Raw genomic sequence first — 17,468 nt, 5'->3', positions numbered from 1 at the left:
GTCACTCTTGAGAAGCAATGACGCGGATCCAGGAACTAGGGCCAAGTGGAATATGGAAGGAATTTAAGTCGGAATATAGTCTCTATTTTATAAGCAGTTACTCTGCAAAGGCATTTCATTTAAAAAAAACTGGAGTCATCAGATGATCCAAGATTGTCACAGCACTGGGATACTTTTTTCCTAATGAGACATTCCAATCTCTTATTTCTGTAACTGAATACATTTTGACCATTAGGAGCTATTTCTTGGTTTTTACCTGTTTAGCTAACATGTCTGCGCTTGAGATAAAGCATGTAAAAAATTGCAAAGTGTGACAAACTGTATGTCAGACGTTTGTTTAAAAATACTAAGCTACACTGAACCAGGAATTCTTGTAGTATTGTCTATCTGCCAAATTTAATACCATATCGTTTATCACTTTACCAAATCACACCAAATATGACACAGAGACAATTTGTTTAAGAAAAGTTTTACTAATGTGTTAATATTTCAGCAAAGTTATTGCAATGGGTTTAAAAGGCAGACAGACACACTATTATAGGCTATAAAGTAACAAGTTTCATACAATTAAAATATTACATAGACCTATGGGATTTACTGAATAACTAACAGACCCATAAAAGAAATTAAATCTGAAAGGTTAAATCCAGTATTAGCACCTACAATATCTCTGAAAGTAAAACTTTTAACCGTTTCATTCTCTCCTAGTATATGTCCTAACTTTCTCCCAAATACAGTGCTCTCAAACCCCAAAGATGAAGGGCACAGGAAGTCCCAATACTAAGAACACACAGCCAAAAAGAACTAGAAACAGTGACACAGACTTGAGAGTTTTAGTTGGAAATCACTTAACTTACTGAACTTGAACCAATCATAATATTTCTGTGCACTGAATACTGTATATGAGGAAAGTCTAGGAATCATAAGGTTTGCCAGTAGGGATAGTTAAAAATTAGCAATATATAGTATTATTCCTATCAAATTTTTTTCTCTTAAGTTATATTTATAACAAAACTATAATTAAAATATTTATTAACACTTGCTCATTCAGGGACACAGCAGGGACATTTGTGTTTGATGGTTTAGCATCCACTTTATTGTGCTTACTTATTTTTATAAGGAACAAGCAACACATACCACATCTTCCCAATGTTCAAGGTAATGCAGTAATAACAGAATTCCCAAAAAAAAAAAAAACCAAAAAACAAAAACCTGGAAATTGCATTAAATACTGCTTTAATCAGGAATTGCTATAATAAAACAAGTAACATTATACATTATTTTTCCAATGAGCTTCAGTTTGAGAAACTGAACAGCAGAACTTGATCTTTAAGCTTTGAGTCATGGCAAAACTGGTAATTCTCTGAAATCTGGGAGATGCAATAGCAAAACCAGACGCAGCCCACCCTTCACCAAAATCCTGGTGAAAAGCGTTTTATGAATTTGGGGGAGTAAGACTGAGCACTGGCTAGTTCACGACTTGCTGAGGCCCAAGGAATGACGAGAGCCACTGGCACTGCTGGCAGGTAAGAAATAAACTGTGTTGGGCTGACCAACTGCATATTTTATTAATGGCTTTGAATAAAAAAAGTGAAATGCTTCATTGCGTTTTCTCAAAAACTAATCAAAAGATTACAGAGTCCTACACAATTTGGAGACACAAAGTGGATGCTGAGCGACTAGAGGTCACTCCAGGTGTGGAATTTTACAAAGTCAGTCCTTGGAGTGAATGGCACCGTGGCTCTGGCAGCAGATACGAAGGAATGATGCTCTGGAGAGGAGGTGGGGGACACTCTGCGGTCGGCCGGTGGACAGATGAGGGTCCCAGCTGGAGGTGGGCCTAGAGTTAGAGGGGAGAAGAAAAGGTTTTAGAAAGGGATGCTAACTAACCTCCAAACATCGACTGATGGGAGCTCCTACACTCTATGAAGCCAGTGCTAGCTAATAAAATCCCTGGATCTGTACTACCTGCCGGAGTGAGTACACAGCTCGACGGTCTAGAGATCCAAGGCTGTGTATTTCCATCTCTGACCAATCCTGTCAGGACAGGTAGCACAGCACGGGGCAGGTGGCCAATCCGGGGCCTGGCTACCTCCATGACTGCCTGCCCATTTTTGGCCTTGTACAAGTAACTTAGGTTCTCTGTGCTTGAGTTTCCTCATCTGAAAAACAGGGATAACATTATCTACCTCACAGGGATGTTGTGATAATTAAAATGAAGCATTTAGAAAAGTACAGGCACATATGAAGTGCCAACAAATGGTTATTTTTATTATCACTTATTTATTGTGACAGAATAATGACATATTCTGTTTTTTGAGTAAAGAAGACAATCTTAATCCAAAGAGAGAAAACACCATCAGTCTGTATTTTTTTTTTGCTTTGCGGTACGCGGGGCTCTCACTGCTGTGGCCTCTCCCGTTGCGGAGCACAGGCTCCGGATGCGCAGGCCCAGAGGCCATGACTCATGGGCCTAGCCGGTCCGCGGCATGTGGGATCTTCCCGGACCGGGGCACGAACCCGTGTCCCCTGCATCGGCAGGCGGACTCTCAACCATTGCGCCACCAGGGAAGCCCACCAACAGTCTATTTAAAGGCCACCTCCAGGATTTGTGTACTCTTCTGTTAAATCATTAATTTAATTCCCATATAATACTTCAACCTGCAGACACCATGTAGACTTAAGAAAAATTATAGAACTGAATTCATTATTCTTATAGTTTTCCCCCTCCTCCAAGACCTCAGCCCACACAGGATCCTGGGTCTGAGGAACACATAACTCGGAAAACTAAACTGCACTGAACAAAAATATCTGCATTCACGAAATTACCACAAGTTCCTACTGTAAATCTCATTTCAAAATTTCACTGTTGTTGAATGTTGATAGATTGGTCTCTGGTGTGTAAATGCTCCAAACCCCGCACCACCTCAGAAAACCAGTGTATTGAGCAATAATAGCTGCAAAGTGAGCCATGATGACAAATGGATTGGGCCGAGTCAGTGCAGCTACAACTGATCAAACAAACTTATCCCAACGGCACGTCACAAATACCACATGTAGGGCTCCTGGTTGCTCGTTTGAGAATTACCAGTTAGGAAACTGCATGTGAGAAAGTGCATGAATAGGTAACACTAAGTGTTCCAAAACAAAGCCTCAGTAAAGAATAAAAAGCCGAGCAGAGGGCACCATTACTTAGGTCTGTGGCTTGTAAGAATCTGTGTGACACATTCCCTAGAGCTAAAAGAAGGCAGCTTTGTAGGATTCAACAAATGGCACAGGAGCAGACAAAATGTATTTTTAAAAGGTAGTGAAAAAGAAAAGAAGGGGATAAATACTTAGAATAATCTGATCAACTCTTTCCTTTGTCCACGTCTCTGCTGCTGCATGTACTTACAGGAAGTACGGTGTAAAAAATAGGGGTTTTATGGTCCATCAGATTTGGGTTCATATCTCAATACCCATTAGCTGTGTGACTTGGAGAACATCATTTAATATATTTGTACCTTGGTTTGCTTATCTGTAAAGTGGGGGAAATCCTCTGCAGAATCTTGTGAGAATTGGAAAACACCGTTTGAATAATAGCGGGCACATAGCAGGTACCCTCAAAACGGTAGCTACTATTATGACTGTTGCCCTGGGAAGGAACTGGTCTGCTCTGGTACAATCTGTTTCTGTGCGGCCTGTGAATTAGTGATGGATGCCTGCAGACAAAGTCAATCAGGCAAGCACAGCAGCAGAACACATGACTGACTTGGCAGCAACAGTGAAGTACAATGTTTTTGTCACTTGGAAGGCTGGGCTAAGGTGCTGTGGCTTCCACGTGATTCTCCCCATAGATTCCCATCAGTATTCACCCATTTGTTTCTCACTTGTTCAAGGTCATTATATGGATATATAAGAACATAAACATTCTAAAAAGAATGAAAATTTATGGTTCTACCCACTAGAGGTAAGTGTTCTTCTAAAGGGCTATAAAGCCACTTAAATAAATGAAATATTTAGAATCTCCCTACCCCACTCTGAAACGTTTCTTTGGTTATTAAAGCCATTTGTCATTTAGGCAGGGAAATCTCTGAACTGATTCTTATATGCAAGATCTATCTATTAAAATGTCTAGGATAGTTTTAAAATATTAAAATAAGATGCCTCCCCCGCAAAAAAACCTCTCAAAACCCCCAAAACAAAGTAACAACTAAACCAGTCTGAAAGCAATACAGGGGGAAGAAAAAAAATCAGGATTAAATTCTCTATCACTTGGGTTATAGAATTTGGTTTAAGTACACATTTTAAACATCAAGCCAGTACAGAGAATGAGCCACTACTTACGATGCAGGGAAGAAAATTCATGCATCCTACAAAATTGCAAAAATTGCACATAAATCATATCATTTCATATTTACCTTTAATCCTATGGTTTATCTTCCACTGCTCATGCCTCTGTCTTCATAAATAGTAATTTCAATCTAAACAGCATGGCTGTTAAGAAAACACACTAAAGAACAGAACATAGAAAAAGGGACCGCGGCAAGATGATAGGTATGATCTGTGCAGACTTGTCTTTATTTATTTTAAATTATTACTTAAATTCTTACTTAAATAATTAAATTCTTATTTAAATAATTAAAAATTATTTGCTCTACTTATTTTGAATTATTAAAGTTTTCTCCTGCTTGAGTTAAACACGATGTTTTCTACACCTTGCTAAAAATTTAAGAACTGTAATTGCTTGTAGTATACCACATGTAGCTCCTCCCCAAACACTGATTATTCGTTTTTTGAAAAAAAAAAAAAATCTGAAAAAGGATGCTTTATTGTAGAACTAAGGGGGGGCTCTTAACTGAGCATCCATGGAGGTAATGAAGTCAGGGGTTCAGAATGCCCTGAATTATATGCAAACTTTTTCTTGGGAGACGGCTCACAACGTCTAAAAGTTTAAGAACCATTGCTGCTGAGTATAATAAAACTGCTGAAATTATTATCAGCCGGAAGGCCTGGGGTTATCTGACCTAGGTTTTAAAAAAAATTTATTTTACCCAGTTATTTATTTTACTCCCATTATCAAGCTAAATTGGTTTTTTTGCAATCTTATTTATGAAATTCACTTTGTGATTTTCAAAGCTTGCTGCCTCTAAAAATACGCGCAGTATGTCAAAGGTAATGAAATGATACATCTGGCAGCTGCAGCTGATTTCAATGAGCCAGATGAACCCACGGATCTGTGATTCATCTGGACAACCTTGCTGCACGTTAGGAGTTCATGCATTTCAAAGGGGCTTTGGGTCCAGCCTCTGCAGCTGAAATGCATGACTCACACCACTCCCATTATTACTACAAGATGCCACAGAGCCACCAAGATGACGGCAACCCGAGCACTGCACAATGCACAGAGACCAGCATGATATAGAGGAAGGAGAGGCGTGCGTCAAGGGAGAGTGCTGGAGCTGGGGGGCTCGTGGCGGGTGTGCCTCCTCACAGAAGAGTCCTAGGGCAAGTACGGCAGAAGGGAGTTTAAATTCTCTCCGGCCGCTGCTCGACAGGACCAATCAAAAGGTTCTGTTTACAGATATTGAGACCTTGTGATCTAGGCTGAAAAGATACAACTCGAAGTCCTCTCTCGATGGGATCTGTCAGGAGGAGGCCTTGGGGAGCATAGATCTTCTCATTCTGCTCTTGAATGTATTTGGAGACTTTCTTCAGAACCTGACAAAAAGAAACACCACAGCTTTTTATAAATGTCATCAGATTTCCCTGTGAAGCATCAGCTGGACCTCAAAATATTCAGGCAGTGGAATTAGTTTTCAAAGCAAGAATGGGTGTTCACGTGGAGGGACGGCCCTGACTAGGTGGCTAAGGCCACGGGGCTCCCGACACCGCCTCCCCCCAGTCCCGAGCACCGTCCACACAGTTCAAGTGCCACAGCAGATGTGCCTCACGGTGGCACGAGAGCCACGCCCTCCCCTCCCGGTCACCTTCATCCTGGTTGCGGAGAAATACAAGGTGACTATATACACGAGGGTTAGCATGCTTTCCCCTTCCCTACTCATGAAGTGCACATCATGTGACCTCTTCTGATATCAAGGGCAGCTCTTGGCCTTCTCCTTAATCCTTAAGAACTGCTTCTCGGGACTTCCCTAGTGGTCCAGTGGTTAGGACTCGGCGCTTTCACTGCTGAGGGCCCAGCCTCAACGCCCGGTTGGGGAGCTAAAATCCCGCAAGCTGCGCGGCGCAACAAAAAAAAAAAAACAAAAAGAGAGAGAGAAAAAAGAAAAAACAAAGCACTTCTCTCCTTTGTACATTTTCATCAATTTTAAGTAATGATACAAGGTAGGCCTACAACAAAGGAGCCCAGTGAGTTTTAAACTGAAAAGTTTATTCCCTTCATCAAGCATGCACGTGCTGGCTGCCATGGTTCTGATGACAAGTGTCTTATATCATTTCCAGGCTTGCATGGAGCGTTGCTCTGTAGTTCGCTCTTGTGTCCTAGGTGGGAACCTCGCTAAACCTTATAAGTTTAGTATTAAGCTTGTAAAAGTCAAAGCAAATGTAGACAAAAGCCAGACAGGATACAAAGGAACTTGTGGAAATTGCCAAATCTCCAGCTTTAATAAGGGCAATTCTGAAACAGATAACCTAGAAGAAAATAAATTTTAATAGCTATACACAAAATCAAAGAGTTACATGTTTTATTTCAGATTCAAAGTCATTATAATCCTTTTCTGGCTCTAATCTTCAAAGAGGCTTTGATCCAATTCTTTAATTACTATATGCTTTCTTAAATTCACACTACCAGAATATGATAAAATCACAGATAAATGTGATCACAACATAAAGGGAAAAGAACTGTATGAAAATGAAGTTGGAAATTAAGAAATGATTTATGTGTGGGTCTATAATGTACCAGGCTAAACTAACAAATTAGGATGTTAAAATTTAGGTGCTTTGGTATAAGTTGATTTAGAATTTAAAACTCTATGTGGTTTGTATAATGAATTTTCTCATTAAAGGAAGATAAATAGTTTATTCAGGTTACATCTTTGGGGAATAATACAATCTAACATTTTACGCTTTTTAAAAAAGAGCATGATATTATTAAAAGAGCAATCTGCAGGGTTATGAGCAATTTAAGAATACTATTTCTAAAGAAAAGAGCTTTTCACCAAATTATCTGAAGTACATATGTCATTCTCCTATTCTCAACTCTCAAAGAATGTGAGCGGTGCTTGGTCTTTATGGGCGCTGTCTTTCTATCAGCGTTTGTTAATCATGCTGAAATGACATGGGGAAGGAAGTAGCCCATGAAGGTGCCCAACTCAGGACCCTCCATCTTCTCTCCAATTTCCTTCTCAGCTCACTGCCAGAGCTAGAAACTGGAGAGCCAGTCTCCCCTCACCCCAGTCCATTTATACTCGGGGGGACACTCAGAAAAATGCCTGCATGGCTGGTTTCAAAGAAAGAATTCCTTCAGAACAGCTTTCCTCCCTGTCTCCGTGGGTACAGGTTACTAGCAAAGAAACAGCATTCCTTTATGCGATTCATGCAGAACTTTGTCACGCAAGGTTTTTATTTAAACTTTAATAACATTCATGGGCACTTGGGTATCAGCTCAGAAAGAAAACAATTAGTTTTCTTTTTGTGTAAGTTCCAAATCCTCTTACGGTATTATGGTGAAGCCAGCTTTGTCCTAACCAAGATGCTTTTAAACTCTTAGTGTCATTAGCAATAGGAAAGCATTAATATGAGTCAACTCATACCTCATCCCAGACAGGACAAAGCACCGTTCTCACCCCCAAGAAACCTTATGTTGACATATTACTCATACTTTATTATTTTTGGTAAATCAATGTTAAAACAAACTATGATATTGAACAGAATTATCTGTTATCTTCACTCAATAAAACCTCAATTTATATAATATTTACCAAGCTAAACACTCAAACCTCAGGAAAGACTATTATCCTCCTTGAGAATATTAAACCAGAGAAAGCCTACCAGACCCTCAAGGAAAGATATCCTAAGTGAGGCTACATGAGAGCACCAGGATTTTAGTATTTTCAGAAAGATCTAAGCTCCTCTGATTGTGCTCCTTTCAGATCACAGCCCACGGGCAGGAGGGATGTCTTCTGGTTGATGAACACAGCAGACAGCTCCTGAGAGGAGAACCTTCTACAAGCCCATTTGTTCCCTGATTATAATGGGCAGCAACAGAGAGGAATAACACTGAAGCCTTTATCTTCATTTTAAATCAATAAATAGCACATTACAGGAAAAAAAATGCATGATTGTTCTAGTGGGTTTTAAAAGGCCTATTTACAATTTTCAAAAGTTTAACCCACGTGACTAGTGTAAGCACAATTATATTTGGCTTACTGTTTGTAGACTAGAAGTTTTAGTGTTTAAAACAATAAAGACTACTAAATGACTCAATCCTGTCCTTTCATAAAGTAGAAAATAATAGCACAGAAATTCCTGAGGGACAAACTGGAGAGTGGGAGTGGTTGGGTATCAAAAATACAAATACACGTTTAAAATGTTTTTTAAAAGTACAGGTACATTATATCTTAATTATGACCATTCCAGTTATTTACTTTGCATGATCTAGTTATTCATGTCCAGTTTCTAAAATAAAATCATGTATTTATAAAAAGTGACCATGCCTTAAATTTTGGTTTCTCGACTAATTTTACTTGGTTTTTACTTGTGTTTATTAATACTCACTCTGTAAAAAGAAAGAGACCTTAACTAGACTTATAAAGTAGTACCTTGTATGTTACCTATGAACTCAAGTCCATTACATTTCTGACACTGAGAACTTCCTTCCAAGATTAATAATCAAAAAGATTTTAACTAAGGGTTGCTAAATGTTTTAGTAGATAAATAAACTAGCAGCTGCTAAAAAAGATTACTTATACACTTGAAATAAAAAAACTGTACATGTAAGTTCACAAATATCTGATTAAAACATATATATATATACACTAACTTAATTTTTAAATCTATCTTAAGAAAACTTTATTAAGCATCTACCACATATAAAGCAATTTATTAATTCTAAGACCCATTTTATTTATTTTTTTTTAGATTTAGCTTTTTCTAAAATTGAAGTATAGCTGATTTACAATGTTGTGTTAATTACTGCTGTACAGCAAATTGATTCAGTTACACATGTATATACATTCTTTTTCATATTCTTTTCCACTATGGTTTATCACAGGATATTGAGTATAGTTCCCTGTGCTGTACAGTAGGACCTTGTTGTTTATCCATTCTCTATGTAATAGTTTGCATCTGCTAATCCCAGCCTCCCACTCCATCCCTCCCCCAGCCCCCTCCCCCTTGGCAACCACCAGTCTAAGACCCATTTTATGGTTGAGAGAACTCAGACTTGGAGAGATTAACTTGCCCATGATCTCATCATTAGTAAATGACTTGGCTGGCACCCAATTACCAATTTCTTTTTATAACTGAGGTCAGAAGCAGGTATCTGTATCTATTTTAGCAACTGCACACAAATAAATAAAAGTTAATTAAAATCTCATCAACAAATTTAAAAGCTAGAGTGAAATGAGAATTCAAGCACCTAATACTCCACTAAGCATGAATAAAATACTCTGGAGGATCTACTTCCACCTTAGACTGACAATATTACCCATGTCTTTAATGGCCACCCGGGATGGCTGCTTTTACCCACCGTGGTCAGTGGCTCCTCAGGGTGTCCAGGCTCCACCACCAGCGCGTCCCCTGAATTTGTTCACCTCCTTCCATCCCTGCTGCTCTGCTCTCCATCCAAGCTATCACCCTCTCTTGCCTGGACTTCAACGGAGCGTCTTACTTCCACTTTTATTCCTTTTCCCCCCCAGAGCCAAGGAACCTCTTTAAAATGAAAATCTAGTCCTATTATTACTCCTGCTTAAAACCTTTGATTGGTTCCTCCCTGCAGAGAAATAAAATCTAAGCCTCTTTCCATGGAGCACACACTCCCGGAGGATGCAGGTCCCCTCACCTCTCGAGTCGCCTCCGCCCTCCTCTCCCCACGCCCCGCTCCACACGGGGGACGCCAGATGCTCTGCATACACTCATCCCTCCGCCTGAAGGGCCCTGGGCTTCCCATCCTTCACGCGGCAGCTTAACGTTACCATCTCAGAGGCCCTTTCTGACCACACGATCTAGATTAGGTCTTTCCTGTATTTTCTATCCTAGGGAAGTTCGTTTTTTTCAAGGCATTTATCACGACTTACAATTCTGTGGGTTTTGTTTCCTTATTATCAGTTTTTACCACTGAGTTATAAACTCCATGATGTCAGCAACCATAGCACATGGTAGGTGTTCAATAAATATTTATCGAATGAATGAATCCCCTGTCCCTTCACTCACCAAATGTATTATTACAGAGAAGCTGGTAAGACAGACAGACTGAAAGCTGATACTGATCCTCTGTAACTCCTGATGTGGAATATTCAGCAGGAATGAGAGTGTGCGACATGGAGAGGGATATAAACTACTCTTCTTCAGTGCTCCCTTTTAGTAACACCAGGAGAATTCGTGTCAGGATGCTAAGGAAGAATGCAGCATCATTGTCAGCCGATAGCTCAAAATATTTTAGCTGCAACTGTATCTGCTCTCCACCACATGGAGTGCAAGACAGTCACAGGGGAACTTCTATCAGGTGGGTATAATATAGATCTCCTTACAGCCTTTCGTTTTCTAATCATGGTCAGAATTTAATTATCTATTTGGGGTTTACTGTGATTAACGTAAATTCATTCACTTAACACACAGTAGATGAGTGCCTCATCTACCCAAGGTATGGTGCTAGGCCTGAAGAGGGATACACTGTCCTTGACCTCAAGAAAAAGACATACTTGAAGGGCAAGTAAGACAAGAATATAAACGGCTACGTTCCTAAGTAGAGAGTGCCAAGTGCCAGAAAATAGATACAAGTAAAGCATTGTGGGGATACAGAGGAGAGAACGAATTCCGATTACAGGGGTAGATAAAAAGTTAGCTGAGGGCTTCCCTGGTGGTGCAGTGGTTGACAGTCCACCTGCCGATGCAGGGGACACAGGTTCGTGCCCTGGTCCAGAAGGATCCCACATGCTGCGGAGCGGCTGGGCCCGTGAGCCATGGCCTCGGAGCCTGCGCGTCCGGAGCCTGTGCTCCGCAATGGGAGAGGCCACAACAGTGAGAGGCCCGCGTACCGCAAAAAAAAAAAAAAAAAAAAAAAGTTAGCTGAAAGTGGGACTGAGGGACTGGTGAGATTCGGACACGGGAAGAACGGCACTTCAGGTGGAGGAAAACCTCGGAGCTTTTGCGTGGTTGGCTGGAAGACAAAGTGAGGAAGGGGCGCAGGACAGAGCTGGAAAGGTGAGCTGGAGGTGGGCTCGAGAAGGGCCTGAAATGGAACCCGGGAAGGCCTCTCACTTTGCAGGAGTGGCAGGGGAGGCATGGCTGTGTTTTATGACACAGCAGCTGTTTGGAAATGGAAAAGAAGGGAAGGAGTGAGGCTCCGGAGACTGTGGCACTGGTCTAGGAGAAAGGTCATAAGGGCATGAATCAGGGTGGTGGCAGAAGTCATAAAGTTAATGAATGGGAAAATGGAAGCTATTTCAGTCTGACAACTGATAAATTCTCCCCCTCTAGCCCTCCACCTAAAGATGGTCCTGAAAAAGACAGGATGCTACTGAACGAAATGGGGAGGTGACTTCTGGACATCTAGGTTGAGAAGCTGGCAACCCTGGGCCCAGCAGACAGTTGAAAGAGAAGACAAGAACTCAGAGGGGAGGAAAGATGGAGGATAGAAATTTGGGGAAATGAAGAAAGGGCTTCTCAGAAGGCTAGGCAGGATGAGAACATGGATTTTCTACATTCTCCTTAAGTGTAAGCCGATTTGAATATTAACAGGGCAACCTGTTTCTGAAAGACTCAGGATTCTTTTCTATGTGTCTGGTCATAGAAGCAACAATAAAATCTGAACTATTATTATTATGAATGCCCCTTTAAGTTTTACTGCAACTGTCACCCTGTAAACATAAACCTGTAATAAACCCACCTTCTTTATGATTTTAAGAGATTGTGCGAAAACAGACACAGGCTTACCTTCTCGTAGTGAGTTTCCATGCACAAGAAGATGGTGTACGCTGTTAGACAAGCCAGGCAGCCTTCAAGATAGGACTGGCCCCCGAGCTTCTCTGCTTCAGCATAAAGGTTATTTAGAGTTCGAACTGTTTCTTCAAATTGTTGCCTATCAATCTGTAAGGAAAAAAGAATTTAAAAACAAGTTTTGGAAAAAAAGATGAGCACCTCACTCCTGCTTGCTATCACTAATTTAGGTTGTTGTTTTGTCAACATTCTTATCTAACTGTCCGAAAACAAATTTTTAGGTGATTAAACCTGGACGTAAGTTACTGAAACTGGTATGTTTGTTTCATTTTATCCTTCTTATGGACACTGGATATCATCAAGGCTCAAAATGGTGTCTCTTTATCCTCTATACTGAGTCACAGGTAGCTTAATTAAATTATACAATCTTTCCATCTTTCCATTCTCTCATATTCACATTTACGGAGCACCTACCATCAGATATCATGACAGGCCTTAAAGAAAGATGACTAAGATACTTTCTAGTCCTCAAGGCATTTACAGTCATAAGCATAACAGATATGCAACAATAAAAACACAGTAAGTCAACAGAATACTGTAACTGAGGCATGTATAAAGTATGGTGGGGAAACAAACGGAGGGGTGCATTCTCTTTATCTGGAAAGAGCAGGTAATCTTAAATCAAGTCCCTAAATGCTGGAATCTACTTAGGCAAAAAAGGGAAGTAAGGACATTTTCAGCAGATCAAAAGGTGCAAACTGTATTATCTCCTCATTTCCCATCTCTTTTAAAGTAACTATTTGGTTACTAAAAGCTGACACGGAACCAGGCAAAATCTCAAACTACTACACAACTCTTCATACCACGGGTTCCTATTACCCTTTTCTAGTCAGTGACACCATGTACACTAATACTACTATTGTATACTCTTTTCACTCTCATCATCTGCTTTCACTTTCTTCTTCCAATAGCACATTACTTTCTTCTTTTAACAGTTCGTGGATTTCAAATCTCAACACTTTGCCCTAGGAATTTCAAGTCCCATTAGTTGAGTATTTCACCCAATTGTAGCATTCTTGGTAGGTAACAAAGCACAATTTATCTGTCCTTATTCTCCGCTTTCTCTCACACAATATCTCCCTTATTCCTAAAACTAGTAACTACTTACATATGAATTCTCTCTTTCATGAAGACTTTACATAGAAATAGACTCAGAAAGAAACTCAAAGAACCTCAGTATACAGTGTGAGACAAAATGTTCCCAAGAACATAATTCTCTGTTAACATACAGAATACATCTGATGATTTATGACCATCACCCTTAAGCTACTGAAACCCTTTAGGTGAGAGGCAGTTGTTTTGTCCTTCATGTGGAAAACCGTGAGGACTCAATGAGCCAAAGGCATGAAAACTTGAAAGTGGTGGTGGCTTGACCTGTTTCCAGAACATGCGTGTTTCTGACCGGGGCTGGGTGGGTGGAGATGGTGCTGAGAGCCAGGGCAGCGTCCCTTCACTGAGCCTCCACTTGAAGATGTGCTGTGTTACGAACGGTCACCCAGGCAACCTGTCACCATTCCCAGAAAACAGACTTAGGAGAACAACTCAGTGAACAAGTATTAATGGTAAATTGTTATCTCCACCTCGTTTTGCCTAAGTTAATGCCTTCAGTTTGTCCATCAGTAAAAGCACAAAGGTCCAAATAATTTCAAACACTCGCATTTGATTTACTACGATGTTATGATCTGAGAAAGAAAGTTCTTTGAATTATTTATGTTTCTTTGGACAGAATGATTCAAAACTAGGGAATCAACCCAGAAACATTTTATTTCTTTCAGATCAGAATTACTGATCCTACCAGAAACACTAATTCTTAAAAGTTATTCCAAGATTGCAATGCTTTATAGGTTGGAGGCAAATCATAGATCATTAAAAAAAAAAAAAAATCCAAGGTGAAGAATTTTTTAAAAAAAAGTTTAATTAAAAAAAAAGGGGGGGGGGGGAATTCTCTGGTGGCCCAGCGGTTAGGACTCCATGTTTTCACTGCCCAGGGCGCAGGTTCAGTCCCTGAAGATCCTGCAAGCCTCACACCTTGGCCAAAAAAAAAAAAAAGAATAAAAAAGGAAAAAGCACGATGGGCAGCAGTAAGGGCAAGGATACACTTACGAAGGGCTCTGTAGAGGTGTGGGCCTTGTTCTCATACCCTTCAGGCACCATGAAGCACGGCTGTCAATGTTCACCCCTCGGTACCTGCACACTAATATAGCAGCTACACTGACATCTGGAGACATGTGAAGCTGGAGCTAAATGCAAATTTGGACCAATAAACACCGGCAGCCAGAAGAGAAATAGGAATCAGGCTCGTCTTCCCAAAATTTCTGTTTCTTGTTGAACTACCTGTCAAAGAATGGGGCTGAAGCTTAAAGAGACTGCAAGTCAAACGTAATTTCTACTGACCGGATGTAGAGGCATATTTTTAAAGGGATGCAGGGGAACAAATGCCTCAATTATAGTTCACTCACTTCTCTGCTGCCCAGGCCAAGGGTGCCTAAGATGTCTGTATTTTCACTAAAGTGAGAATCGAGCTTTCTTTAAAGAACTGTCCTGGCAACAAAGCACTTATACATCAAAGTATTAAGTTCTCACAGGCAGCGAGCAAGTAAACTTGTTAACAGACAGAACTTGTCCTCACTCACAAATTAAAGGGTACAAATATGTGTGTTTAATGCTTTAAAGTCATACAAAACATTTGCATGTTTATTTCTTCCTCTATTAAGTTGCCAAGTGCAATGTTCTCACAAAGGGAAAATCAGCCCCAGAGGCAGAGCAATCAGTACAATTTCTAGGGTAAGTAGTAAAAAAACAAAGAAAGAAACTTTCAATTTTCCATCAAACAAAGCAAGGAAAATTTAAATCTGTAATTTATAATTAATCTCGACACATTTAAAAAAAAAACCCAAAGCTTTCCCAAGCAGTTTAAAGTATAAGCTAGTGTTTTAATCCAAACATTTAAAAAAAAAGAAAATTCAAGGGCACAATTGAACAACACCAAATATCATTCCATATAGTACTCAGAATCACAAGCAGTTCTGGGCTACATGAAGTCAAAGAAGTAAAAGGACTCCAGAATTTAGAGACAGCAATTTCCTGTAACAGTGAAGTTCCATGACTACATTGTTTCTGTATTCAGACTATGAAATAAAGGCTCCACCACACACAGAGTGGAAGGCTCATGTCTGATTCTACATACATATACTTGGGTCAATTATGAGTTGGACGTTTGACTTTTAAAACTTTTAAACAAAGGCATCATGTGACATCCAAATAAGTGTGGTGCAAAAGAACTGTTTACACTCTGATTTGAAAGTACATAAATAGTATTGTCAGAGTTTCAGTGTAAGAGGCTTAAAAGTAAAACATTTGATCCATTTCATGTAAGTCCTAAAATGTAAACCATGTTAACTGTGATGTTAAATTATTTTAAAAAAACAACATTCAGTAGCTCTAACCAAGAGGCAACACACTCAATGGCAATCAGGTAGGACAACCCACCTCCTCACAAGCCAATTTTAAATGACTGCTACACAGTGCTCCAGTAGACTCAACAACACCTACTTTCTCCACAGCCAGCACTTCTCAGCTCCACACCCATGCCCAATGACCTCTCAGTCCCGCACCCACCCCTTGTCAAAGAGGAAAGAGCCACAAAACCTGCTCCCATCTAACCAGAAATTGACCTCTGAACAGGAAACACACAGTCAGGTTTATCTTACAAAGCTCAAGACCAAACAGTCTGTCTCTGGGTGTGTGAACACATGTGGGCACAAGAAAACACACATACTCACATATGCTCACGTCGTTGTACCTTTAAAGTAAGATACAATAATCATTACCATTATTTTTCCTAAGTCTGAAAAAAAGGGAAGCACATCCCTTTTTGTATGCAAGGCTGCCCAAAAGACCCACATCCTGATGACAACACAGTACAGGTGTCTCCCAGCTATCAGAACTGCGAGGGACAAGTTGAGGGCCTCGTTCTGAGATATTTCCCTGCCCAGGCCCATCCAATGCTCTGCGTTTTCCAGGTTCAAGGCCTGTCTGCACTGCCTAGCACAGCCCTTAATAATAAACCCTTCCGGCCAAGCAGTGTGGCCAGCACTGTGGCCACGGACGCCAGTCACGAAAATGATATTTATTTCCCTGGCGTGGTGAGGTTGGAGGATGCAGCTTACAACCCGCTGAGGTAGGTGGCCTGGAGCGCCAGGAATTAGTTTCTCATCACTGTGGTCAATTACCCGGGGTGGGGTGGGGACGGCCAGGCAAGACGGCGGCGCACACATCAGTGCCCTGGGCACCACGGAGCTCCACCAGGTCGTCAGACCGGGGGCTTGGCCTTATTTCTTGTCCTCCAAACACCAGGTCTGGCTTAGCGGCCCTCTTCGCACATCCCCAGCCCAGGCTCCTTCTGTGCCTGCTCCTCCCAGACCCGCACTCCCTGCCGCCCTAGGGGAGGCTCCCGGCCTCGCCCCAGAGCAGGTGCGGGGAGCCCGGCTGCATACCCGGTTCTCCAGCTCCGCGGGGAACTTGGTCTGGAACTGGCAGCGGGTGCCACTGCTGTAGTCTCGCTGAATGAAAACCTTCCCGGACACTGGCGCCTGCTGCGGCCTCATGGCGAGGACAGGACGGGCCGCGCTGCGGGTTCGGGGGACACCAACCACGGTCAGATCTCCGGCCTGGACCCAGGACTCCAGCCCGCCAGCCCCGCAGACCCACCCACCGCCCAAAGCAGCCCAAGGCCTCCCCGCCCCACTCCCCTTCACCCATGCTTTCACCGCGGGTCTTCAGCTACCTTCCGGGCCAGGCCCCGCGCCCCCCAGAGCCCGGTTCGGCCCGGGAAACACGAACCCGCCTCCGCTGCCCTCCAGCGGCTGTCGCACCGCCTACGCCGTCACTTACGTCCTGCCGCAAAAGGCCTCTTTCCTCGCCCCTCAACTCGGCCTCCTATCTCGAGTCTAGGACCCACCCACTCCTCCGGCCGTAAAGCGATCCTGCCGAGGCTGCGCGCTGAGGTGCGGGGGCGGGCACCGTGGGCGGGGCCAGGGCCGACTCCGTCCCCCACCTAGCTCGGAAGAGTCCATCCGGAAGGAAAAGGCCGGGCGGGGCCGCAGGGCGGGGCCGGAGGGCGGGGCTGCAGTTCCCGGGGGGGCGGGGTTGCGGGGCGGGGCGACGGGGAGAACGGTGGAGAACGAGTTCATCTGAGGGTGCAAAGGGTTCGAGACTCGGGATTTCCCCGGTGTGTCATTTCCCTGGTGTGTCATTTCCTCGTTAATCATGGCGACATAGTTTCTGGTCACCGATTGTAAGGGTTTATTTTC

General features: G+C 42.1%; 1 protein-coding gene across 4 annotated transcripts; it reads right to left on the bottom strand.

Annotated features, from left to right (window-relative positions):
* Positions 1–453: 453 nt before the first annotated feature.
* On the bottom strand, positions 454–17,071 carry GOLGA7 (golgin A7). Of its 4 annotated transcripts, none has more exons than XM_033848735.2 (6): positions 16,943–17,071; positions 16,653–16,785; positions 12,094–12,246; positions 5,599–5,700; positions 4,401–4,463; positions 454–1,840 (listed from the first exon to the last, which is right to left on the bottom strand). In XM_033848735.2, the coding sequence occupies exons 2-5, from the start codon at positions 16,761–16,763 to the stop codon at positions 4,416–4,418; spliced, it is 414 nt and encodes a 137-aa protein (XP_033704626.1). In that variant the 5' UTR covers positions 16,764–16,785; positions 16,943–17,071; the 3' UTR covers positions 454–1,840; positions 4,401–4,415. The 4 variants fall into 4 exon arrangements, with proteins under 4 accessions (XP_033704626.1, XP_033704628.1, XP_033704627.1 ...); XM_033848737.2 differs by having other exon boundaries at positions 16,926–17,029; XM_033848736.2 differs by lacking the exon at positions 16,943–17,071 and adding an exon at positions 16,914–16,936.
* Positions 17,072–17,468: the final 397 nt, after the last annotated feature.

This window comes from Tursiops truncatus, chromosome 21, assembly GCF_011762595.2.
Source record: "Tursiops truncatus isolate mTurTru1 chromosome 21, mTurTru1.mat.Y, whole genome shotgun sequence".
Classification (NCBI taxonomy): Eukaryota; Metazoa; Chordata; class Mammalia; order Artiodactyla; family Delphinidae; genus Tursiops; species Tursiops truncatus.
Note: the sequence above shows the minus strand (reverse complement) of the source record. Positions and strands in the feature narration are given on the sequence as shown.

Coding starts and splice junctions, on each gene's coding strand:
- GOLGA7 (XM_033848735.2), bottom strand. CDS start 16,763: ATGAGGCCGCAGCAGGCGCCAGTGTCCGGGAAGGTTTTCATTCAGCGA. Junction 5,701..12,093: donor TGGAAACTCACTACGAGAAG/GTAAGCCTGTGT, acceptor TCTTTTTGTCAG/GTTCTGAAGAAAGTCTCCAA. Junction 4,464..5,598: donor TCGAGAGAGGACTTCGAGTT/GTATCTTTTCAG, acceptor CATGCTGTTTAG/ATTGAAATTACTATTTATGA.